Source organism: Betta splendens, chromosome 5 (genome assembly GCF_900634795.4).
Source record: "Betta splendens chromosome 5, fBetSpl5.4, whole genome shotgun sequence".
Classification (NCBI taxonomy): Eukaryota; Metazoa; Chordata; class Actinopteri; order Anabantiformes; family Osphronemidae; genus Betta; species Betta splendens.
The window spans coordinates 11,564,564-11,590,982 of record NC_040885.2 but is presented as its reverse complement, the minus strand read 5'-3'; the positions used below and the strand labels follow the sequence as shown (position 1 = coordinate 11,590,982).

At 38.1% G+C, this 26,419-nt stretch overlaps 2 protein-coding genes across 3 annotated transcripts in view; both read right to left on the bottom strand.

Moving 5' to 3' along the window:
- The window catches only part of LOC114855155 (inter-alpha-trypsin inhibitor heavy chain H4-like), a 43,057-nt gene extending 27,287 nt beyond the window's left edge, over positions 1–15,770 (bottom strand). The window contains exons 1-28 of one of the 2 annotated variants that reach the window (XM_055508887.1): positions 15,679–15,770; positions 14,851–15,011; positions 14,652–14,756; positions 14,344–14,506; positions 14,146–14,256; positions 13,710–13,838; positions 13,453–13,569; positions 13,126–13,294; positions 12,923–13,033; positions 12,492–12,673; positions 12,221–12,400; positions 12,022–12,143; positions 11,677–11,825; positions 11,568–11,588; positions 11,334–11,354; positions 11,153–11,173; positions 10,920–10,940; positions 10,424–10,459; positions 7,739–7,759; positions 7,518–7,541; positions 6,914–6,940; positions 6,656–6,673; positions 6,342–6,380; positions 5,381–5,419; positions 4,747–4,791; positions 4,198–4,305; positions 3,859–4,024; positions 3,539–3,687 (exon numbers count right to left, since the gene is read on the bottom strand). In XM_055508887.1, coding sequence (XP_055364862.1) covers positions 3,539–3,687; positions 3,859–4,024; positions 4,198–4,305; positions 4,747–4,791; positions 5,381–5,419; positions 6,342–6,380; positions 6,656–6,673; positions 6,914–6,940; positions 7,518–7,541; positions 7,739–7,759; positions 10,424–10,459; positions 10,920–10,940; positions 11,153–11,173; positions 11,334–11,354; positions 11,568–11,588; positions 11,677–11,825; positions 12,022–12,143; positions 12,221–12,400; positions 12,492–12,673; positions 12,923–13,033; positions 13,126–13,294; positions 13,453–13,569; positions 13,710–13,838; positions 14,146–14,256; positions 14,344–14,506; positions 14,652–14,756; positions 14,851–15,011; positions 15,679–15,750 — 2,527 coding nt within the window. In that variant the 5' untranslated portion in view covers positions 15,751–15,770. The remainder of the gene's footprint in view (positions 1–3,538; positions 3,688–3,858; positions 4,025–4,197; positions 4,306–4,746; positions 4,792–5,380; positions 5,420–6,341; positions 6,381–6,655; positions 6,674–6,913; positions 6,941–7,517; positions 7,542–7,738; positions 7,760–10,423; positions 10,460–10,919; positions 10,941–11,152; positions 11,174–11,333; positions 11,355–11,567; positions 11,589–11,676; positions 11,826–12,021; positions 12,144–12,220; positions 12,401–12,491; positions 12,674–12,922; positions 13,034–13,125; positions 13,295–13,452; positions 13,570–13,709; positions 13,839–14,145; positions 14,257–14,343; positions 14,507–14,651; positions 14,757–14,850; positions 15,012–15,678) is intronic. The other variant, XM_055508888.1, reaches the window with a different exon arrangement.
- An 832-nt stretch (positions 15,771–16,602) lies between these two features.
- LOC114855157 (inter-alpha-trypsin inhibitor heavy chain H3-like) lies at positions 16,603–24,863 on the bottom strand. The gene is made up of 23 exons (XM_041070888.2): positions 24,771–24,863; positions 23,942–24,102; positions 23,742–23,846; positions 23,434–23,596; positions 23,231–23,341; positions 22,792–22,920; positions 22,553–22,669; positions 22,236–22,404; positions 22,037–22,147; positions 21,741–21,922; positions 21,470–21,649; positions 21,270–21,391; positions 20,917–21,065; positions 20,804–20,824; positions 20,101–20,121; positions 19,322–19,357; positions 18,586–18,615; positions 18,460–18,501; positions 17,791–17,898; positions 17,416–17,581; positions 17,120–17,268; positions 16,932–17,016; positions 16,603–16,809 (listed from the first exon to the last, which is right to left on the bottom strand). Exons 1-23 carry the CDS (start codon positions 24,840–24,842, stop codon positions 16,704–16,706), a joined length of 2,535 nt encoding a protein of 844 aa, XP_040926822.1. The 5' UTR covers positions 24,843–24,863; the 3' UTR covers positions 16,603–16,703.
- Between the last annotated feature and the right edge of the window lie 1,556 nt (positions 24,864–26,419).

The following is a 26,419-nucleotide window of genomic DNA, read 5'->3' as shown; positions in this document are numbered from 1 at the left end:
GTTAAGGACTTCAGGAGGAAGCATTGGGACTCCAAACGATGGCGAGGCCCCTTCCAGGACCTTCTGACGACCCACACGGCTGTAAAGATCGCAGAGAGAGCGACTTGGACCAACTCCATCCAGGAAGGTCCCGGATCCGACAGACGACCCTCCATCTACACCACACGAGAAAACCACCACTGACATAAAGAACTGAGAAGGACGACCCTCGCTGTGCTCACACACGCACTGAGGCGAGGCTGCGTTGACCGTTCAGCTAAAGGTGTGAGCCAAGCGCCGCCTGAAGCTGCACCGGTGAATCACACTATCAGACCATACATCTACACACGTTTCTGAGAAAACACACACACGAGCAGCCTTGAGTTGCCGACGCTGGACGACGTGTAGACTCTTCACATCACGGGAGTGACAGTGACTCAGACGACATTGGGAGGAAACCTGGCGGTGATAACAAATCCCAAATGTCTCCCGAAGAACCCCAACGAACTGTCAATACTTCAACAAACAGGTTGGAAACAATCTAACGCTACTGTTCAATAAGAAGAAGCAGATTGTTACAGACATCAATTGTAACCTTGTTGCGTTAGACATTTTATGTTACTCTGATTATTGCCTTGATCATATGATGTTTCCATGTAAGTTCACACACTACTTTTGAATGAGAAAATTTCACATAATTTACAACACTGAGTTTAAATATCCTAAAGTTGACTTGGTGTTTAATTTGCTCACAATCACTTATTCACTGCTACAATTAGTTTTTATCCTTCATCTACAGATGACAGAGGTTATGAGACAAAACGCATCATCATTCTGGTTAAATCCCTGAATCTCCTATTCGCTCTAGACGCAAATGTACAATTAAAGATCCGAAAGCATTAAATCTATCTTAAGAATATATGAAACAGAACCCCACCGGAAACCTATGGCTATCATACATTAATTGTCTTTATTACATTACTATTGAATGGCCGTAGACACGTTGTTAGCAGAGAAAAGAGGCGTTTGTGTTATGTTTGGAGAGGCATGTTGTACTTACATCCTGAATAACACTGATTCCAATGGTATTGTGGCGAAGGCGCTCCACGGCCTTCAGAATCTCAGCTAACTCTGGTATAGGTTCTTTCCCTTGGAAATTGGCTAGACGAAATGTCTGGAAAATGGAAATCTGTTCTCATGTCCACAGCTGTTTCCTTTATCATTGAGATGGCTGTGATTCTCTTGTTTGGTTTTTGCGTTATCCCACTGGTTAAAGGTCTCATCATGCGTGCGACCTCAGCAACACTCTCGTATCAAATGACACAATGCACTATGTTCAAAAACCCCAACTCTAATTCACGTAATGACTTTGACAATGGTCTTAGGCTATCTGATCACAAAATATAATCTGATACAAATATGATTATGAGCTTATTTTCTTCACATGGCGATACAGAGGTTATTCTTGTATAACTATCCACCAAAAACAGCTCCCAACCTTTTGTCCCTAAGTTACTTGCATTTTATGTGAAGGTGTATTTTGAATCTTGATGAGTTAATACCCTTATTGTTTCATTTGCAAGGGTCTTTTATTATTACAGAATGTGATGTTGACAATTTTTATTCCTTTATGGTTTGATTAATGTATAATCAAAAGGGGGGAGTGTTATGGGAAAAATTGTCTCTTCCTTATTTTTAATTCTCTTCCTTATTTCTATGCATTTCTATGCAGTTATTATACAAGTTATGACTTATGTTCTGCAATTAATATCTTATGTTTTGTCTTACTGTATGCATTTGACATTTCACCTAGATTGTTCAATGGTTGTCTCTGCCTGATAGACTCTCAACTCTAGCTCCCAAACCCAAGGTCAGGGAGTTGTGTCTCTGTCTGTTGAGACTTGGTGCTCCTTTCTCACAGATAGTTGGACGTCAGCGATGCAGGTGTGAGAATGTAAATATCTTCACACACACTGCGACAGGAAGGAGATGGTGCATGTAATTTGATTGGGTTAGAAAGACATTCCACCCTAGTCGGACAGAGAAGCTAAAAGGCAGAAGCAACTTTAGGATCGTGGGCTTTGCATCACACCTTCGTGGTGTGTGCACTGATCTCCCCAGCTGGTTTTTGGTTTGTTGATGTGCACGATCAACATCCATGCTTTTTATTTGCTTTCCCCATTATTTTTATTTTCTTTATTATTTCAATAAATCGCACAAAAGGACAACTCTCTCTCATCTACTTCTTTATGGAAAATTTCCACCACAAGCGTCCCGGTGTCATTCCACTCCCACATCAACAATTGTCATTTATCCCGTACCACCACCCACACACTATTTTGATAAACGTAAATAAGGCTACAATATGCAGTGACTGGAAGCCAATCATTTTTGCATCTTATGAAATACTGTACCAATAGATGCTGTGGCAAGGGGATATGCAGGAATGTAAGTTGACTCAAATGTACAAACAGGATTTGTCCTTTTTTCAATATTGGAATTGTTCCCACACATTCTGGATCTGCAGCTCTAATCAGCAATGTTGCAAAAAACTGCATTAGTTCCCAATAAGTATGGCAAGTTCTGCCCAGATCATCCAAAATCACCTCTATTCATCTTTTCCACATTCTGTCACCTCAGTCATGATCTCCAGTTTCCCAGAACAGGCCTTTGTTGACATTTCTTGTTTCACATATACAGAATATATATTGTACTTTGATATAACTTAAAGGTAACAAATTCTTTAAGTCACTCTATAAACTCCAGCCTTTACAACCCATCCAGCAGCATCTCATGTACAAGCCATCAATAAGCACAGGAGCAGGTTTGGCCGGTCTTCAGGTCCAGATTCTGTCACCTCAGTCATGATCTCCAGTTTCCCAAAACAGGCCTTTGTTGACATTTCTTGTTTCACATATACAGAATATATACTGTACTTTGATATAACTCAAAGGTAACAAATTCGTTAATATAAGATTAAATATTATTCCAAATAAATGTAGAGACTGACACATCCTATGCATCTAAGATGAATATTAAGTTTCAGACGAGCAAAGGTTTGGAATATGTTTTATTGATTTGCAAATTCGTCTATAGTGAATTAATTATTTTTCTTATTCTTCTTATTTTTATATTTCTGGTGATTAAACAATGAAATCATCCAGGCGTCTCTGCAGAGCAGACTCAGTAGACATGAACCAGCAGTCCAGTATTGGGGCAGCAGAAATACTGTAGTCAACAGCACTGGATCTGCAAAGGAACCACAGACATAGTCATGTTTGTGTAGAAGGAGCTTCTTTATACTAATGTTCACTTTTAAATAGCTTTTCATTCTGTGGTCTAATACTAAAGGGTATGAGACCAAACTGTACCTGGTGACACCAATCTCCTGATCTCTGATCTTCAGCTTTGTGGAGGGACTTTGCTGCAACTCCTCATAAACTGCTGGCTTTAGAACTGGACACATAATATAAGAGGAAAAGCAGAGAATACTTGAATGATTGTTCAAACCTCATATGGATGCAAACATTGACTCATTTTCTGATTCATTCAAACAAACCTAAAATTCCATCAATGTTGTTGTCCAATGGCTTCTGTCTTAAAACCGGCCAGAGGAACTTGTTACCATCCACCTCATGAATTAAGACGACCATGCGAGTGTCTCCAATGGCAACATCAAATTCCTTGTCTCGTCCGATAGCAGTTATGCTAAAGAAAAAAAATACAAAGCGTGTTTTATAGCATGTTTGTCTCTCAGACATTTCAAGACGTCACATCAAACTACTGAGAAAGCAGGTGGTTGTAGACTTAAAGTGAGTGAAGTTGGTGCTTTTCCACAGTATATCTACTACCACTACAGGTATTCTTTATTCTACTCACTCAGTTGAGACAAGGTTCTGTCCAGTGTAATGCATAACTCCTTGAACCTGTTGCTTAATGAGGCCGTCAGGGCACAGCTCAACAACCTGGCTATTCTTTAAGTGGATGACGATTAGTTTGAATCCTGTATTTGGTGGTGAATCCAGGAGACCAATCACAGACAGCTCTGGTGCAAATGAAAACAGATGTTCATCAGCAGCACACTTGAAAGGGGAATGATATGACAATATGATGTGAACAAAATTTTCAAGAAATTTTTTCCTTTTTCTTTTTTGTATTTTCTTGTACGTGTTTCTTGCATCATCTGGGATATAGAATGGGTAAAATAACGTTACTGACCCTCACTGGGATGGTGAAGTAGTTTAAGGCGAGTGTCTCCAGGGACGTCAAAGCAGAGTGGAAGAGACTGATCCTCAGTTTTAATCAAAAACCTGTGCAAAACAGGAACTATAGACAAAGAGTGAACTTGTTTGATGAGGACAAACACTGGCTTCCCTCCAATACGTAATTGCATATACTTTAAATGCAGTGAAGAAAAGTTTGCTGCAAAAATGAAATAATCACAATCAAAAGGGGGAAAAAAATCAGAAAAATCACACTTGCCTCAAACCTTAAACAATGGATCTTTAGTTTTTAGTAAATGCACACCTTTTACCCACACCAGCAAAAAACAGTCAAATAAATAAACTACTAAATGTGGGTGTCAGGATGAGCAAATCTAAAGCAATTGAACATGTGAACCCTGTAACCCTTATAGTTTAATTTGTATAGAAATTATGAATATGTATGAACGCACACACACACACACACACACACACACACACACACACACACACACACACACACACACACACACACACACACACACAGAGTTATGAAATACTGTACCAGTAGCTACTGTGCCATGGGGAGAAGCAGGACCAGCAGTAATATCTGTATAAGGAGAAATTAGAATGGCAGTTCCTTAAATGTACGACAAAGTACTGAATGTATCTACTACTACTATTTTAATCCTCCCTTTTAACAGTGAAACTAAACTAGAATTAGTTGATGTGGATGTCAGGATGAATAAATCCAAAGCTAATGAACATGTGCATTTGTCAATGCATGTTGCAGAAAGATCAATTTTCTTTCTAATTCACTGGAAGGTGGATACTAAGAGATATGTTAGCTTGAAGATGGTCATTATATTCAGTTAAAAATTTTCACTCACTCATTCTGACAGTGTACTGTAAAAGTTACCGTACGATGTGAGTATCAAATCAATAATTCTGCATGTTGTTTAAAAAAATTTGACAGCACTTTCATTCATATCCTCCTAAGGGTCACGCAGTGCTGGAGTTCTTCTCGTGTGTCATTTAAGTGGTTGTTTTTTCCTACTGTACTTGTTTTCAAAGCAGCTCCCTGAGAGACACTGGGAAAGGCCCCTGTGACGCTTATTTTATTTAAAGACATTGATGAAGTCATGGCTGCTAAAATCTAATTGCATATGTGCTTAAAAGGTTCTAATGTATTATACAACCTGAAGATGGATATGTTCTTATATGACCTCCAATCCAGTCTGTAGGAAAAAACAAAACAAAAGAACAGCTACTGCATGAATAAAGCAACACTTCAAGGGATACAGGAGCAGTACAGCATTTAGTTAAGTGTGGTTTCTTGTTTCAAACATTGGAGTAATTATTGGAAGCCTTAGTGTAGCCACATAAAAAGTAAGAAAACAAGTAAAAAAATGTAAACATAGTTGTGATCAGTCATTGGGTTTTGTTGTTTTTTTCCGTCTGCATGGACACAAAAGGTGGGAATATAAAGTAATTACACGTTTAAATATACATCCATCCACCTTCTAGCACTTATTCCCATGCAGGGTCACAGGTGGTGCTGGAGCCTATCCCAGCTGTCTTTGGGCGAGAGGCAGGGTAAATTGAGTGAATGTGTTTGATCCAGATGCAACACTTTCATGTAGCTATTTCTTATTGAACGGTGGACCCCAAAGAATGGTCTGACTAAATCAACTGGTTTTCAGTTGATGTGGATGTCAGGATGAATAAATCTAAAGCTAATGAACATGTGCATTTATCAATGCATGTTGCAGAAAGATCTGTTTCCTTTCTAATTCACTGGAAGGTGGATACTAAGAGATATGTTAGCTTGAAGACGGTCATTGTAATTAGTTAAAAACTTTCACTCACTCATTTTGACAATATACTGTGTGTGTCAAATCAATAATTCTGCATGTTGTTTAAAAAAATTTAACAGCACTTTCATTCATATCCTCCTAAGGGTCATGCAGTGCTGGAGTTCTTCTCATGTGTCATTTCAGTGGGTTTTTTCTTCCTATTGTAATTGTTTTCAAAGCAGGTCCCTGAGAGACACTGGGAAAGGCCCCTGTGACCCTTATTTTATTTAAAGACATTGATGAAGTCATGGCTGCTAAATTCTAATTGCATATGTGCTAAAAATATTCTAATGTACTATACAACCTGAAGATGAATATACTCTCATTTCACCGTCAATCCAGTCTGTAGGAAAAAACAAAACAAAATGAAAAGGCATTGTATGAATAAAGCAAAACTTCAAGGGATACTGGAGCAGTACAGCATTGAGCTAAGTGTGGTTTCTCGTTTCAAACACTGGAGTAAGTCATGAAAGCCTTAGTATAGCCACATATTAGACAAATACTGTACAGAAAGTGTACTAGAAAGAAAACAACTGAATGGAAGAAAGTCTGAGATGAAAATTGAACACATTTCTAACATTGTTGTAATAAGTCATTAGCTTTTATTGTTTAACGTACCGTATGTGATCTTATGAACTGTGAAATGAAAAAGAAAAGAAAACAAATAAGAAGGCAGTTGCTGTGTAGACATCAACATAAAACATTCAAAAGTACTGGGTATCAATTTTCAGATATCTTACATTTACACTGTACTATACAGTACTCCTACACATTATTCCGATAGTCAAAAATAAACACAAGCTTTTATATATAAATGTTAATGTTGAGTTAATAGTCCTTTCATTTATAAAATTTAATTTAATTTTACTGTACAACCTGGTCCAGCAGAGTATCTGAGGATGTCTGTAAGATAAAACAAAACAAACAAACAGCTATTATATGAATTAACCAAAACTTCAAGGGATACTGGAGCAGTACAACATTTAGTTAAGTGTGGTTTCTTGTTTCAAACACTGGAGTAATTAATGGAAACCTTAGTGTAGCCACATAAAAAGTAAAAAAACAAGTGAAAAAAATGTAAACATAGTTGTAATCAGTCATTAGGTTTTGTTGTTTTTTTCCGTCTGCATGGACACAAAAGGTGGGAATATAAATTAATTACACATTTAATTTTACATCCATCCACCTTCTAGCACTTATTCCCATGCAGGGTCACAGGTGGTGCTGGAGCCTATCCCAGCTGTCTTTGGGCGAGAGGCAGGCTACATTGAGTGAATGTGTTTGATCCAGATGCAACACTTTCATGTAGCTATTTCTTATTGAACGGTGGACCCCAAACAATGTTCTGACTAAATCAACTGGTCTTCAACAATTCTCAACACAAATTCAAAATGCCAGAAAACACTTGTTGCAGCTCTGCTGGGTAATGGCTGAAGGCACTAGACATGGCATAGCCAATGATGTGACATGAGAGACTTACACGAGTCATCGTAGTGAGCGCGGGCTGAAACATGAACAAACATTACAGTAGACACTGACTCATAATGATATTTAAAAACAACAACAAAACAATAACAGTTTGTTTGCTTCAGTAATAAACCTAGTAAGTGATGCATCTTTCCTGTTAAAAGCAAAACACAGGAAAGATGAACTTTTTAGCTTTTGAAATTCTCATTTTTTTAGAGGAGAGCAATGCAATACCTTGATTCTTCTGCTTCTTGCCTGTTAAAAAAAACAGATGAAGATAAACTTTTTAGATTTTATATTCTCTTAACGTTTCTCACATTTGTACTGCTGCAGGTTTTTCACCTTCTTTGGGTTTATGCAGCACATCAGAGTTTTCTCCCTGTGCAGGTATCTTGACTAAAGTATTTGTACTGATGTTACTGTTAATGATTTCAGTTATGTTCTTGTAAATAGGGACTTAATATGGCCTTTGCTAAACATTTAAGATGGTACAGTATCAACCAGGAAACATTAGGACATATGGTGTACAGATGGAGCGGCAAATTTTCGTTGCCTCGTTGCTGCAGGATTTCACACTGATCTTGTCATGACATTAGCATGACTTAGGTACCATTCCACCAAGCCCCCCTACACCAGTCATGACCCCCCACTGTGATGTACTTAATGCGTGGCTGCCTTGTTAACGCCCCCTAAACCTTTTTTAAGAAATGACCTGCAATTGCACATTCATGCACCAGGTGGAGCAGTGATGTGTAATCCAGGCCCACAGGCAGATTAGAAGTGAACAGAAATGAGCGTCTTAAATGTAAAGTAGTTTAAAACTGAATATAAAGTTATTTATGTCTAAGCAAGTAGAAAATTACAGGTGTTATGAATACAACGCCCTTTAGTCAAACATTCAGTCAACATCCACATGGATATTTTATTTGTTTTAATTATACTGTATTGTATGTATTACTGTATTGTAATGTTTAGCTCTAAATTTACTGGCATTTTTTGATAACTGACAAAGACCAAAAGCTTCCTTAGTCTGAGGGAAGTTCCATATTCTCCTCAAGTTTGGCTTCACTTCACACTTGCAAAGAACTGGCTCGTTACGTGAACAAAAGACACAAAAGTGAGTAGGTGTGATGAACCCTCCCCCAAGAAGGACACCAGACTGAAAGAGTTGACATGACTCAACTTCCACACAACTTCACCTGAGCCATGAAAACCAGATATATTGGTAAACTGCTTAAAAAAATTCTTCATGGATCCATAACTTTAAAGGTTCCACTCAAATAAAGGCACTGTTAACATAATGCTGTATGAAGGAATTTAGTTACTGTTCATACAGTAGGTCTCCCTCAGAGGACCAACAGCCTAGTGGTTAAGGCACAGAAGCTCCCAGCTAGAGACTCCTGGTGTAAACGTGCCTCTGGTGTCTTTTGTTTACCACACAAATTCAAGTGACACAAAATACAGAGATCTGCATACATATGTGTTATGAGTTATGCCAGCTGATATTCTTTCAGTTCTGTGTCATTTCAGTCACCTTTTACTGCCAAATGTCACCACAATCGGCTGATTGTGACTGCTCAATAATTTTCAAGTTAACTTTTCTTAAAGCAGAAACATTACCAAAAGTGCAGGAACCTTCAGTCTGAGTAAAGTTAGGCACTATCCTCTATTTACAATAGGCTTCACTTATCACCTGTAAAGAACTGGCTCATCAGTTGAACAAAGGACTGTGAGAAGGTGTGAAGACCATGTCCCCATGAAGGACATATAATGTAGAAGCTCCTTGAGAAACATTTCTGCTCTAAAAGAATGTAGTGACCCAACTTTCAGACAACTTGGTTTAGAAAATGGTCAAATGAACTGGACGTTTATAAAATCTGTAAATAAAACTTGTTAAAAAAGTGTTAAGTCTATGGCTTTAGGATATAAAAGTTTCTTATTTTAAACCACCAACTAACAAAAACAGTTTATTTAAAAACTGGGTGAGAAGTTGTGTGCTTTAACCACTAGGCTCTTATAAGTGATGGATGGATGAAGTAGTTCACAAATGTATCTAGTTACATCACATCAGGTAACAGCACTGCAGGACTCTGGTGCTTTGGGGAGAAGGGGTGGTGTGAAACCAGTCTAACTGGTGCTGTGGATGGTCGTTCTGTCTGAAAAGAGGCACTCTATTGTTATGTTCATCTAAGCTTGATTAGAACATTGAAATGTTCTTTTTTAAATTTAAAACAGCTCCTGAAGCAGGCAGACTGACACACACTACATTCAAGTGAATAAGAATAATATATAGAATGAGAATTTAATAATTTCATTGGGTACTTTTGTGAAGTCCAACTCAACCTAATACAGCCAAGAACTGATAAACCTCAAGAAGGTAGTTTGGCAGCTGTGGCAGCGTGAGCTGCCGATGCTTATCTATGATTAAAAAAAAGTTAGTACAACATTCAATTCTGAAATGAAGTCAACTTTTCGAGTTTTCTCAACTTTTTAGTTGACTATTTAGACACACTATTGTGTGTCTGTCTGTTTGTCTGTCTGCCCTAGCAAACAGTGTAGAACTGACGTTATCAGATCTATGTCCTGTTCTCAGAACTGTGCCTATACTTGCTGTTTGACCCTAACTCTACGGGTCAGATACTAAAGCTCCACCTTTTGGTTTTACCCTGGAATCGCGTCTTTGGTGCTAAAATGGGGGTGGCCTCATTAACATTTTTAACACCTTCCCCAGACAGACCAAGGAGGGGGGCTGCTGACAGTCGGCTGATGAGGGTGTGATAAGTGTGTGATCAGCGTCAGAAGAGTGACTGACAGTCGACTGAAATCAGCGAAAATGAACCGCTCCATCTGTACCTTGATATCTGTAAATAAAAATAGTTACTTTATATAAAAAGAGTATTAAAAGAAAAAATACAGTACCTCTTCTTCCATCACTACCAGCACGAGCACTACTTCCTGAAAAAAGAATACTGTACGTAAATGCTAAAACATTTCTAAAGGCTGTAAAATCTAGTGTTCTATACATTTAATAAGAAATTTAATAAAAAAAAGAGAGCATACACATGTTGTAGTGCATATCATTTTCTCTGAGCTACATACAGTTGTGTTGCAAAAAATCTATTATTATTATTATTATTTTTTGTTTTTTTATTTACAGTACCATAATGTCACATTTTCTTGAAAATATTTTAGTCCAAACAGCTATTAGTAAAATTTTTGGCAAATGTTCTAGTTTAGAGAGAGTCTACCAAACTGCTTTAGGAGCGTGAAGCCAATTTCAGCTTTTACTGGATGACAATAGGATACACATTTAGGACATGCACTGTACACATTCGTTCTGTTTTAAAATGAAACTATATGAGCATTAACGACAGTTTAATTTAATTTTCCTCTCACAAGTGTGTCTCTACCAAACCTGAATTACGTGAAGTTGCAACTGTAAAACAGAAAAAAATATTAACAATAAATTAGAACAAAGTTTGACTTTACTGTGTTGTAGTCTAATTGTAATAAGCTGTGCATCTTCAAGTGATTAATGGACTTTCAGTTTGCAATACTGTACTTGTGCATACATTTATATATAAAATACATATAATATACATAATAAATCATTTAATATTATCATGTTAGAGCAGAGCAATGCAATACCTGGATTAGGCTGCATCTGGCCTATAAAAAGAAAACACATGAACATTAACTTTTTAGAGCATGAAGTCAATTTCAGCTTTTACTGTGACAGTAGGGTTCACCTTTAGGACATGTACTGTATACATTTGTTCTGTTTCAAAATTAAATTATATGAGCATCAAACAAAGTTTACTTATCAAACCTGAAATACGTGAAGTCGCAACTGTAAAACAAAAAAATAACACTATATTAGGACAAAGTTTGACTTTACTGTCTTGTAGTCTAATTGTAAATAAACTGCTCGCAAATTAAAACTTTTTTCACATGTACATCTTTAAGTGATAAATGGACTTTCAGTTTGTAATAATTATCAATACATTTATATATAAAATACATCATTTTATATAAATGATGTTTGAGCAGAGCAATGTAATACCTGGATTAGGCTGCACCTGGCCTGTTAAAAGAAAACAGTTGAAGATAAACTTTTTAGATTTTGTATTCTCCTAATGTTTCTCACATTTGCACTGCTGCAAATTTTTCACCTTCCTTGGGTTTATGCAGCACATCAGAGTTTTCTCCCTCAGGCTTGGTGACCACCATAGATGTGAGTGAGGTCACAAAGCTGTACTTCAGTGACAGCTTCAAGGCCTCTTCCCTCATTCGATCCTTCTCAGGCCCAGACAACTGCAGCCTAAGTTATGATTATGATTATTAACACGCAACAATATGAACATTTTTTAAGACACTGCAATACAAAACTATCAGCTAAGACTTTAAATGATAAATATTATATTTTCTTATAATTTTAGGATTACAAATGAGGATTGCAGCTTTTAATAATCATTTAATTACAGACTACAGAAGAAAATGGCCAACAGCACACTCACGCCTTGTCCAGGAGTTGTTTGACTGTGAGGTAGGCCCAAACCCTCTGAAGGCGGCTGTCAGACACTGTGTCAGTCGATTCCACAGTGGGATTAGTGTCAGAAAACCTCACACTGCCTGTTCCCTGTTGTGGCCCACAGTCATGTCATCAAAGCTGTTTGACATTATTACACATAGTGTGCAACTTAAATGAATTCTTACTGAAATGGCTATAACTTCTGGAGTGAAGGTCTCGATGTCATTGTCAGTGATCTGACCAGCCACCACAATCTCAGAGCCATTATAATACTGTGTGAAGTGAGTCTGGGTCAGATTGGTGCCTCCTGTGTACATCATGGTTACATTGGTCAACAGAGGAGTGGCCACCTCTTCATAGAAACCCTGTTAATGGACAGTGCAGGAATCTTGATTCTCCCCATGTCCAACAGTCCTCAGTAATAATAACATGAAGGAGCCAAGTCTTTCTAAATACCTTCAGCTGTAAGTCAGCATCAGAGTCCTCATAGATCCGTCGTGCTACACCGTTGTTCTGCAGTGACATCTTCTCAAGGAATTCAAAATTGACGTCAAAACCAAAACCAAGACAGTAGAGAGGAAATTTGCCAGCAATGGCCTTTTGGACATTGGACTGTATTGTTTCAAGGTTTCTCTCCCCTGTAGTAACAAAAGACGTTTATTTAAACAATCACCAGAAAAAGACAGTGAACAAATGTCACATCATGTCACAAAGTGGATTTTGGTGGGTTAAAACTCATTGTTAAATTTTGAATGAAATGTGGATTATGTTACATTTTTTAATTTCAAAACACCACAATCTAAAAAAAACCCAATGAAATACATGTAAATAAGTTATTTATGGTCTCATTAGGGCATAGTATTCATGCATGTGTATTTAGTCCTAACCTGAGGTTGGGTCTCCATCAGTCAGAAGTATAAGGATTGATGCTGAACCTTCTCTGGGATGTGCCTTCAGAATACGAGCTCCTTCCAGCACTGCTGCATTAATGTCTGTGTCTACAATAAAGTAAAAAAAACATTAAGTCTTTGCTGTTCTGCTTGTTAACATCATACTAAATATATATTAAATATATACTAAACACACTCACATCCACTGGCTGGAATATTTTGTGCAAAAGTCTTGGCACTGTTCACGTTTGTCTTGGTGGCCTGAACAAGTTCTCTCTTCCAGTGAAAAATGTTACCATCAAAAGTGATGAGACCAAAAAAGTCATCTTCATTCAAATCGTTCAAAATATGGATTAATGCTGTCCTGGTCTGAGAAAAGAAGAATCACTGACACGTCAGGGCTTCAACTCAAGTTTAAAAACCCACGAGGTAATTATTTCTTCATGTGCTTAACAAAATTCATTGCAACCGTCTCACTAAGCTAAAATTCCTGCTGTGCCTCAGTGACAGTATGTAACAAACTGTACCTGTTGTATTTTTCTGCCGTGCATGGAGCCACTTTGATCAATAACAAAGACAACATTCTTTGTTATCCGTGGAAGACTGGACGGAGCAAAGTGGTGAACAAAATATCCACCTGATGTCTTAAAAAAAGGTATAAATTAATATTTGTCGAAAAGGTTTGTTAATAAAGAAGTAGTTAGTTAGTAGTTAGTTTCCTTAGATACTTTATATTCTGTATCATTGGTTTTCATGTAATAAACAAAAAAAACACTTTATGTACCTTAATGTCACCAACTGAAATGTCCCTGTTGACATCATAAACAATAACCAGATCTCCATTCATACCCTGCTCTCCACAGCTGTCACATGTCTTCTGTTGGCTTTCAGTTGGGTAGAAGTACACCCACGCCTACAAACAAGAGGATGCCAGAAAACAGCATGAACTGAAAGGGACAAACTGAAGCTTGGACCTGGAGGCTGTTTCATCTGTTATGATATTGTAGCAGCCCAGGGGGGTTATTCCCACCCTGAGCCGCTAAGGCCTATAGAAAAAATAACAGTTTTTGTGTTTGTAGAGTTATAGTTCAAGTAATGTCACTCAAATGTAAAAGTACAGTACATCATGATTAAAAAAATGATGCATTGACTGCACAGTAAACTGGATGAAACGCACTAATAAACATACTGTAAGGATTTGCCATCACTTCCTGCTGTACCTGTTTGTCTGTCAGTGTTTTGGTGATGGCATTAGCCAGAGCTTTGGTGCTTAGTCCACCTTTAACCTCCAGGAAACTGATGCCAGCCTTTTCATCAATGTACACATCAACCTGGAAGGGAAATACTTAAAACCACTCATCAATCCATATGTAATGACCCCAACCCTCCCTGCATGACCACTACATGATGAGACCTACCTTGAAGTCGCTGACAGGCTGCATCGGCCGAGCATGGATTTGCAGTTCGTACTTGCCGTGCCTGCGTTTCAGCAGTTCCTCATACGTGAGTTCAAAGGTCACCTTTTTGTGAGCAGCCACAGTCACTGACGTCTTAAATTCCTCCAGGGTCCTCCCTACAGAGCTGCAATACAGAGCACCATCACAGCACTGGAGCACAGGTTCTCACCCTCTTCTTTAGATTGTGCTACTGCATGTTACACTGAGGCCCCACTGTGAGAGGTTCAAGTAACAGACAGGACCTGTAGGCAGTAAAGTGGCCCATGTACCTGACGAGCCCAGCGCTTTGCCCACGGGATACAGCTGCAGTGTACTGCTGCTGAGCCTGTTCCTTGGTTTTCACAACACCATCGTACACCTGGCCGTCCATAAACCTGAAGAAATGATGGTGAACAACAGTCCTGACTGTCCCCTGATTTGTTACTTTTTTATTGTTCATGTGTAAACCTAAGTAAATATTTCACACACATTCTGAATTTACTGATGAAGGCATTCTTGGGAATCTGCACTTGGAATTCTACTTCCTTGGATTCGTTCATTCGATTGGCCACGCGGCTTGTGATGACTGTTGTAGCGTAACGACTGGTCACTGTGGAGTTGATGTGAAAGCTGTAGATGTCCCAGTCATCCTAGGAAAATACAGGAGGGTAGTAAATGAAGAATACTGATCTTTTGACCAAGATCATATGTTCATAGAATTCTAACCCCAGAAAGAACTGGTAGTTTATTTTTCCCATTGCTTTGTGCATGAGCTTAAATACCATTTACATCTACTCTAGGCACAGTCTTTGTTCACCAAAGGGCCTAATTTTTACAGGAGTAAAGTGAAGTGTAGCTGGGTGATAAATTTCTGTTCTCTAACCAACATCCCTCAGGCTGAAGAAGCTACCTGAACAGATGGTGAAATGTTTTAACTCTAGAAGTAAGAAGTCTGTGACTCAACTCACCTGGATCACAGTGTTTGCACCAGCTATTTACTGTAGTTATTGATTATGTCTACTAAATTCTGCTCTTTGTCCCTAACAAGATTCACCAACAACTTCAACATCAGATTATGTTTTCACAATCAGACTAATGCACCTTCAAGCACAAAAACATGGTTTTGTCTTTTCAAAAGGTTACGACTGAAACTACATCCTGCAATGTGCTGCAAACAAAGGTTTTATTATATATGCAAAAAACTGAACTGCTTTGTTATATATTATCACAAAGCTAATCTACATTATTCTAACCATAGTTGTCCCTCTCCTCTAAAATACTGAAGTTACTGTAGTTACTCAGCTTTAATGAACTTACTTTATTTGGTGATGAGGTGACCAAAGTCAGAAACAGAGCAAAGAGGGTGGTTTGCATCAGAGCTCTCCCCATGATGGCTCCTGTCAGAGTGCAACCGTGCCTCCAGTTTGTCTTGTATCAACCTTCACCCACTCAACCACCCACCCACACATACACACACACACACACACACACACACACACACAAACACACACACACACACACACACACACACACACACACACACACACACACACACACGCACAGAACAGCTACAGTAAGCGCTGGCCATGGATCTCTGGTGCTCTCATTGTCTTTTTTTTTTTTAAGTATACACTTTACTACAAGAAATTACTTAATTTGGTGTTTTATGTTACAATAAACATAAACTTGATATAAAACAAATCATTCAACACCCCATTGGTTCCCTGTCTCCTGGGGTTAAGAGTCCCGGTGTCACTCTACTCCCACATCAACATTAATCATTTATCCTGTACCGCCTCCATCTTTTTACCAGCCTTGTTACCTCCCATATTGACCCTTTCTCCCCTACAAATCACTCCATAAGCTCCAGCCTTTTCAACCCATCCAGCATCATTTCTGCCAGCACCTGGATGATTCTCCAAACTACTGTACTCATGTACATAACCTCACAAGCCATCAATAAGCACAGGAGCAGGTTTGGACGGTCCTCCTTCGTTTTCTACTCAGGTCCAGATTCTGTCACCTCAGTCATGATCTCCAGTTTCCCAGAACAGGCCTTTGTTGACATTTATAGTTTTACATATACAGAATATATACTGTACTTTGATATAACTCATATGTAACAAATTCTTTATATAAATTATTTAAATATTATTTAAATATTATTCCAAATAAATGTAGAGACTGACACATCACATGCATCTAAGATGAATATTAAGTTTCAGACAACCAAAGGTTTGGAATATGTTTTATTGATTTGTAATTGTTGTCTATAGAGAATAAATTGTTTTTCTAACATATCTAACAATAACGTATTTCTGGTTATTCTACGTGGAGACAGATTAAACAGTGAAATCATCCAGGCGTCTTTGCAGAGCGGACTCAGCAGACATGAACCAGCAGTCCAGTGTTGGGGCAGCAGAAATACTGTAGTCAACAGCACTGGATCTGCAAAGGAACCACAGGCATGGTCATGTTTTTGTAGAAGGAGCTTCTTTATACTAATGTTCACTTTTAAATAGCTTTTCGTTCTGTGGTTTAATACTAAAGGGTATGAGACCAAACTGTACCTGGTGACACCAATCTCCTGATCTCTGATCTTCAGCTTTGTGGAGGGACTTTGCTGCACCTCCTCATAAACTGCTGGCTTTAGAACTAGACACATAAGATAAGAGGAAAAGCAGAGAATACTTGAATGATTGTTCAAACCTCATATGGATGCGTTCTTTAACTCATTTTTTGATTCATTCAAACAAACCTAAAATTCCATCAATGTTGTTGTCCGACGGCTTCTGACTTAAAACCGGCCAGAGGAACTTGTTACCATCCACCTCATGAATTAAGACGACCATGCGAGTGTCTCCAACGGCAACATCAAATTCCTTGTCTCGTCCAGTCACTGTAATGCTGGTAAAAATACATAAATACATTGCAAAGCTTGTCCAACATTTTTCCTGTTATACACTGCACCAATAGTCAGTGACACAATATAAGGGAGGGTGGAAAGCAGCTGTTAGACAAGTTAGAGATAAAGGAGGTCCTCTGACTACTCACTCAGGTGAGACAAGGTTCCGTTCAGAGGAGCGCATATCTCCTGACGATTCTCTTACACGGATGCCAACTGTGGTGATCTCAACAAACTGGCCATTTTTTAAATGGATGCCAATTATTTTAAAGCCTCTGTCTTTTACAGAATCAAGATGACCAAACACAGATAGCTCTGTTAAAAAGAAGACAGATGTCTGAAATGTCTGACAGACGTGTTCCCAACTGAAATTTGGGAATACATGTTACGTATCACTAAGACTCTGAGGTGAAAACAAGACATTTCTATAAATTACCTTTTTATGGGAAACCAAAAAGTATTTTTTAGTCCCATAGTTTAAGATAATAAAGACACAATGAAATTGCAAGGAATGTTGTACTGACCCTCACTGGGATGGTGAAGAAGTTTTAGGCGAGTGTCTCCAGGGACGTCGAAGCAGAGTTGAAGAGACTGATTCTCAGTTTTAATCAAAAACCTGTAAACAACAGGATCTAAAGATACAGAAACACAGAGTCACAGACTAAACGCGTGCATCTAGTGCAGTGGCTTTTACAGCAACATCAATTATATCTATGTCTTGTGGATAACGACAATATCTACAATACGCCAATTAATGAGCCAGAAATGGGATTGGGCCAAGTGATCAGACTGATATCCAATTACACATACTGTACACACTACTGTACTGTATACCAGTGAGTTTTGAATGGGTGAAGAGTCCCAAACCCAGCTTCACATGGCTCCACCACACAATAATTTTATTATAATATATTTTAAATTTTGTGCATAATTATTTTATAAAGAGAGTAGAGAGTTTGGTGCTCCTATCAGGGTCTGTAAAACAAGATATCATGGAAAAGAAAAATATGATGCTGGATTTAGATAGTGTAATAGTACATATCAACTTGTAATTCAGTAGGCTCAATGTGCTTCTTGTGTGAAACCACAGTTTCATTGTAGCAAATCATATAAAACTTACTGAAGCCAGATCACAAATTCACAATAGAACAAATTCAGAAATTAAATGTGAAAAAAAATTCTTAAAAGCATACCTGTTATAATACGACGAAATAGTACAAAAGATGGTTCTCCTCCTGAAAAACAAAATCAAGCCAAATGTGTAAACATAATAAGAGGGTGAAATGTTACAAATTATATTTAATATATATTTTTCATACTTTCAATATGAAGAATATGGGGATGTCCACCTAAAAACACATGCCATAAATACATTAAATACATGAGATAATACTGTAAAAAAACAAAACAGCTGGCCTTAGGAAGTTGCCTTCGGCCTTGTGTGTGCATAGTTCAAAAGTAAAAGTATGCTACAATAATGATTTCACAATAATGATTTCACTTATGTTCTTGCAAATAGGAACTCATGTTTGCTATGGATTTAAGAAGGTATCAATCAAAGAACTTCAACAGATCTGGTATACATTGATAATCTTAAATAAAATAGTGTAGTTACTGTATATCTAGTATCTTTTCTTTTCTAAAAGAAAAGCAAAATAATACAGTACCTACTCTACCAAAATGACCAGGAAAGATTACAGTTTTAAAGCAGTTTATATTTGCTGTGTGGTTTATATTTCTCGTGCGCTGTATTAATAATAATATCATATAATTGTTTCTAATGTAAATATTAAGTGGATTTTGGGATTTTCCTAAATTTAAACCTGTATGAAAGAGCATGTGGGTATCTTGAATGACTATTTACACTGATACAATATTGATATCAGTTACAGTTATGTTCTTATAAATAGGGACTTAACATTATCTTCCTATACATTTAGGAGGGTATTAATCATAGAACATTAACATATCTGGTCTACCTTGATATATCTCAATAAAATACTGTAGTTAGTGTACACTGTGTCAAAGGAGTATTAAAAGAAAGCAATACAGTACCTCTGATCCCAGCACCACCAGAACGAGGATTAATACCTAAAATAAAAACAAACTCTACATAAATGCTAAAACAATTCTGAAAACTGTAAAATCTAATATTCTACACATTTAATAGGAGATTTGGTAAGATAAGAGCCTAAGACATGTAGCTACATTAAGTAGTTGTGTGGCAAAATATCAATGTGAAATATTTTTATTTACAGTACAATAATACAATTTTATTTTGCATAATATAGTCAAGTTTTTAGCTAAATATTTTGGGAAATGTTTTTATTTAGTGAGTGTCTAACCAACTGTTTTAGGAGCATGGTGCCAATTTCAGCTAAAACTAGATGACAGTATACCCTACTGTCATCAACTAAAAGCTGAATATGGCATTATTGGCAGACCTTTAGGACATGTACACATTGGTTCCATTTCAAATTAAAACTATATAAGCATTAAAGAAAGTTTACTTTTTCTGTCACTTAATCACAAGATTGTTTACATCAAACCGGAAACATATGAATTTGCAACTGTAAAAACAGAAAATTAAACATAATAATTGAGTTCAAAGTTTAACTTTTCTGTCTTTTAGTCTAATTGTAAATAAGACACTTGCACAGTCCAAATGTTTAACCTTTTATACATCACATTAAATTGTCTTTCCCGATGTGCATCATTAAGTGACTAATGGACGTTCAATTTGCAACATTTGTAAATATATTTATACAAACAATAAATAAAATACAATAATAAATTATTTGACATTATCAAGTTAGAGCAGAGCAATGAAATACCTGGATTAGGCTGCATCTGGCCTGTTAAAAGAGAACACATGAAGATTAACTTTTTAGAGTATAAAGCCAATTTCAGCTTTTACTTTTTATTACTACTATAATAACAATATTTTAAGAAAAAGTTTGACTTTACTGTCTTGTAGTCTAATTGTAAATGAGCTGCTCGCTAATTAAAACTTTTTTCAGTGTACATCTTCGAATAATTAATGGTCTTTCAGTTTGTCAATACATTTATATATAAAATTGTCACAAACAGACGATGAAGGAAGGACCCAAATGCACAGCATAGGCAATCAGGATCCGACAAGGAGCAGGCAGAGGCGAGGTCAAGGTACAAGCGGAGGTCAACTTACGGCACAGGACTGTCATAGGTTAGGCAAGAGCAGTGTCGATGGCAAAGCAAGGTCAAAACGCAAAGGCACGAGTACAACGAATGCTGGAATGCTAGTTAGGGAACAACGTAGACAATCTGGCAGGGACCTATGGCAAGAGGGAGTGCTTAAATACTGGATGATTAATTGCTGATGAAACACAGGTGAGGTTAACAAGGAACGGAAGTGAAGCTGGGTTAACTGGATGTGGGCTAAACAGGAAGTAGTACAAAATAAAACCGGATATGACTAACAAACGTAACTAAGAAATATGAACTATGACAAAAATACATTATTTTATATTATAATGTTCGAGCAGAGCAATGCAATACCTGGAATAGGCTGCATCTGGCCTGTTAAAAGAAAACAGATAAAGATAAACTTTTAGATTTTGTATTCTGTTGTATGTATGTTTCTCACATTTGTACTGCTGCAGGTTTTTCACCTTCTTTGGGTTTATGCAGCACATCAGAGTTTTCTCCCTCAGGCTTTGTGACCACCATAGATGTGAGTGAGGTCACAAAGCTGTACTTCAGTGACAGCTTCAAGGCCTCTTCCCTCATTCGATCCTTCTCAGGCCCAGACAACTGCAGCCTAAATTATGATTATTACAGTATTATTAACACACAACACCATTTTCACGCAATAAACATTTTTTTAAGTTCTAAGACACTGCAATATGAGAACATCATGTGAAATTTTAAATCTTACAGATTCTATGATTACAATTGAGGATTGCAGCTTTTAATAATACATTGATTACAGACAACAGAAGAAAATGGCCAACACCACACTCACGCCTTGTCCAGGAGTTGTTTGACTGTGAGGTAGGCCCAAACCCTCTGAAGGCGGCTGTCAGACACTGTGTCAGTCGATTCCACAGTGGGATTAGTATCAGAAAACCTCACACTGCCTGTTCCCTGTTGTGGCCCACAGTCATGTTATTTAAAGCTGTTTCACATTATTACACATAGTGTGCAGCTTAAATGAATTCTTACTGAAATTGCTATAACTTCTGGAGTGAAGGTCTCGATGTCATTGTCAGTGATCTGACCAGCCACCACAATCTCAGAGCCATTATAATACTGTGTGAAGTGAGTCTGGGTCAGATTGGTGCCTCCTGTGTACATCATGGTTACATTGGTCAACAGAGGAGTGGCCACCTCTTCATAGAAACCCTGTGAATGGACAGTGCAGGAATCTTGATTCTCCCCACGTCCAACAGTCCTCAGTAATGATAACATGAAGGAGCCAAGTCTTTCTAAATACCTTCAGCTGTAAGTCAGCATCAGAGTCCTCATAGATCCGTCGTGCTACACCGTTGTTCTGCAGTGACATCTTCTCAAGGAATTCAAAATTGACGCGAAAACCAAAACCAAGACAGTAGAGAGGAAATTTGCCTGCAATGGCCTTTCGGACATTGGACTGTATTTTTTTAAAGTTTGTCACCCCTGTAGTAACAAAATATGTGTTTTATGTTTTTGTTTTATTTAAACAATCACCAGAAGCTACACAGTGAACAAAAGGTTTGAAGGTCTTTTAATATGCATGACTTTAGTCCTAACCTGAGGTTGGGTCTCCATCAGTCAGAAGTATAAGGATCGATGCTGAACCTTCTCTGGGATGTGCCTTCAGAATACGAGCTCCTTCCAGCACTGCTGCATTAATGTCAGTGGCTACAATAAAGTAAAAACATATTTAGTCTTTGCTGTTCTGCTTGTTAACATCATACAAAATATATATTTACTGTATTAAAACACTCACATCCACTGGCTGGAATATTTTGTGCAAAAGTCTTGGCACTGTTCACGTTTGTCTTGGTGGCCTGAACAAGTTCTCTCTTCCAGTGAAAAATGTTACCAGCAAAAGTGATGAGACCAAAAAAATCATCTTCATTCAGATCGTTCAAAATATGGATTAATGCTGTCCTGGTCTGAGAAAAGAAGAATCACTGACATGTCAGGGCTTCAACTCGGGTTTAAAAACCCATGAGGTAATTATTTCTTCATGTGCTTAACAAAATTCACTCACTAAGCTAAAATTCCTGCTGTGCCTCAGTGACAGTATGTAACAATCTGTACCTGTTGTATTTTTCTGCCACTCATGGAGCCACTTTGATCAATAACAAAGACAACATCCTTTGGTATCCGTGGAAGACTGGACGGAGCAAAGTGGTGAACAAAATATCCACCTGATGCCTTAAAAAAGGTAGAAATTATTATTTGTTGAAAGGTTTGTTAAGAAGTAGTTAGTCACTGTAGATAACTTATATACTGTATTGTTGGTTTTAATGTAATGAACAGAAAACCGCTTTATGTACCTTAATGTCACCAACTGAAATGTCCCTGTTGACATCATAAACAATAACCAGATCTCCATTCATACCCTGCTCTCCACAGCTGTCACATGTCTTCTGTTGGCTTTCAGTTGGGTAGAAGTACACCCACGCCTACAAACAAGAGGATGCCAGAAAACAGCATGAACTGAAAGGGACAAACTGAAGCTTGGACCTGGAGGCTGTTTCATCTCTGTTATGATATTGTAGCAGCCCAGGGGGGTTATTCCCACCCTGAGTCGCTAAGGCCTATAGGAAAAATAACAGTTTTTGTGTTTGTAGAGTTATAGTTCAAGTAATGTCACTCAAATGTAAAAGTACAGTACATCATGATTTAACAAAATGATGCATTGACTGCACAGTAAACTGGATGAAACAAACCAGTAAACATACTGTAAGGATTTGCCATCACTTCCTGCTGTACCTGTTTGTCTGTCAGTGTTTTGGTGATGGCATTAGCCAGAGCTTTGGTGCTTAGTCCACCTTTAACCTCCAGGAAACTGATGCCAGCCTTTTCATCAATGTACACATCAACCTGGAGGGAAAATACTTAGAACCACTCATGAATCAATATGTGATCACCCCAAGCCTCCCTGCATGACCACTACATGATGAGACCTACTGTACCTTGAAGTTGCTGACAGGCTGCATCGGTCGAGCATGGATTTGCAGTTCGTACTTGCCGTGCCTGCGTTTCAGCAGTTCCTCATACGTGAGTTCAAAGGTCACCTTTTGGTGAGCAGCCACAGTCACTGACGTCTTAAATTCCTCCAGGGTCCTCCCTACAGAGCTGCAATACAGAGCACCATCACAGCACTGGAGCACAGGTTCTCACCCTCTTCTTTAGATTGTGCTACTGCATGTTACACTGAGGCCCCACTGTGAGAGGTTCAAGTAACAGACAGGACCTGTAGGTAGTAAAGTGGCCCATGTACCTGACGAGCCCAGCGCTTTGCCCACGGGATACAGCTGCAGTGTACTGCTGCTGAGCCTGTTCCTTGGTTTTCACAACACCATCGTACACCTGGCCGTCCATAAACCTGAAGAAATGATGGTGAACAACAATCCTGACTGTCCCCTGATTTGTTACTCTTTCATTGTTCATGTGTAAACCATGTGTAAATATTTCACACACATTCTGAATTTACTGATGAAGGCATTCTTGGGAATCCGCACTTGGAATTCTACTTCCTTGGATTCGTTCATTCGATTGGCCACGCGGCTTGTGATGACTGTTGTAGCATAACGACTGGTCACTGTGGAGTTGATGTGAAAGCTGTAGATGTCCCAGTCATCCTAGGAAAATACAGGAGGGTAGTAAATAAAGAATACTGATCTTTTGACCAAGATCATATGTTGATAGAATTCCAACCCCAGAAAAAAATGTTTTTTCCCATAGCTTTGTGCATGAGCTTAAATACCATTTACATCTACTCTAGGCACAGTCTTTGTTCACCAAAGGGCCTAATTTTTACAGGAGTAAAGTGAAGTGTAGCTGGGTGATAAATTTGTGTTCTCTAACCAACATCCCTCGGTCTGAAAAAGCTACCTGAACAGATGGTGAAATGTTTTAACGAAGTAAGAAGTCTATGACTCAACTCACCTGGATCACAGTGTTTGCACTAGCTATTTACTGTAGTTATTGATTATGTCTACAGAACTCTGCTTTTTGTCCCTAACAAGATTCAACAACAAATTCAACATCAGAATTTGTTTTAGACTAATGCACTTTCAAGCACAAAAACATGGTTTTGTCTTTTCAAAAGGTTACGACTGAAACTACATCCTGCAATGTGCTGCAAACAAAGGTTTTATTATACAGTACATGCAAAAAACTCACAAAGCTAATCTACATTAATCATCAATCATCATCATTAATCATTAATCATCAATCATTAACCATAGTTGTCCTTCTCCTGTAAAATACTGAAGTTACTGTAGTTACTCAGCTTTTATGAACTTACTTTATTTGGTAATGAGGTGACCAAAGTCAGAAACAGAGCAAAGAGGGTGGTTTGCATCAGAGCTCTCCCCATGATGGCTCCTGTCAGAGTGCAACCGTGCCTCCTGTTTGTCTTGTATCAACCTCCACCCACTCAACCACCCACCCACCCACCCACCCACACACACACACACACACACACACACACACACACACACACACACACACACACACACACACACACACACACAGAACAGCTACAGTAAGCGCTGGCCATGGATCTCTGGTGCTCTCATTGTCTTTTTTTTTAAGGGACTGAACACAGGCAGGGCTGGTTGGACCAGGGACTGGGCTACTGGTAATCGATAAATAATCATTGAAATATATAGACCTAATTTTCACCCTTCTTTTATTTTCTTTATAAAATAAACACCATGCATTTAATTAGTGATAAAACTATGACACAAACCCTTTTTTACTGGCACAAAATCTATATCATCCAAAGTACACAACTATTACCTCACAACTGGCATCCCATTGGTTCCCTGTCTCCTGGGGTTAAGAGTCCCGGTGTCACTCTACTCCCACATCAACATTAATCATTTATCCTGTACCGCCTCCATCTTTTTACCAGCCTTGTTACCTCCCATATTGACCCTTTCTCCCTTAAAATCACTCCATAAGCTCCAGCCTTTTCAACCCATCCAGCATCATTTCTGCCAGCACCTGGATGATTCTCCAAACTACTGTACTCATGTACATAACCTCACAAGCCATCAATAAGCACAGGAGCAGGTTTAGACGGTCCTCTTTTGTTTTCTATGGTCCTACATTGTTTTCTACTAGAGTCTGTCAACTCAGTCATGATCTCCAGTTTTCCAGAACAGGCCTTTGTTGACATTTCTTCTTTTAGATATACAGAAATGTAATAAATTCTTTAATTTTAGATTAAATATTATTCCAAATAAATGTAAGGACTGACACATCCTATGCATCTAAGATGAATATTAAGTTTCAGACAAGCAAAGGTTTGGAATATGTTTTATTGATTCAAATTTTTGTCTATAGTGAATTAATTATTTTCTTTAAACTATTATATTTCTGGTGATTAAACAGTGAAATCATCCAGGCTTCTCTGCAGAGCGGACTCAGCAGACATGAACCAGCAGTCCAGTGTTGGGGCAGCAGAAATACTGTAGTCAACAGCACTGGATCTGCAAAGGAACCACAGACATGGTCATGTTTTTGTAGAAGGAGCTTCTTTATACTAATGTTCACTTTTAAATAGCTTTTCATTCTGTGGTTTAATACTAAAGGGTATGAGACCAAACTGTACCTGGTGACAACAATCTCCTGATCTCTGATCTTCAGCTTTGTGGAGGGACTTTGCTGCAACTCCCCATAAACTGCTGGCTTTAGAACTGGACACATAATATAAGCAAAAGCAGAGAATACTTGAATGATTTTTCAACCTCATATGGTTGCAAACATTGACTCATTTTCTGATTCATTCAAACAAACCTAAAATTCCATCAATGTTGTTGTCCGACAGCTTCTGTCTTAAAACCGGCCAACGGAATTTGTTACCATCCACCTCATGAATTAAGACGACCATGCGAGTGTCTCCAACGGCAACATCAAATTCCTTGTCTCGTCCAGTCACTGTAATGC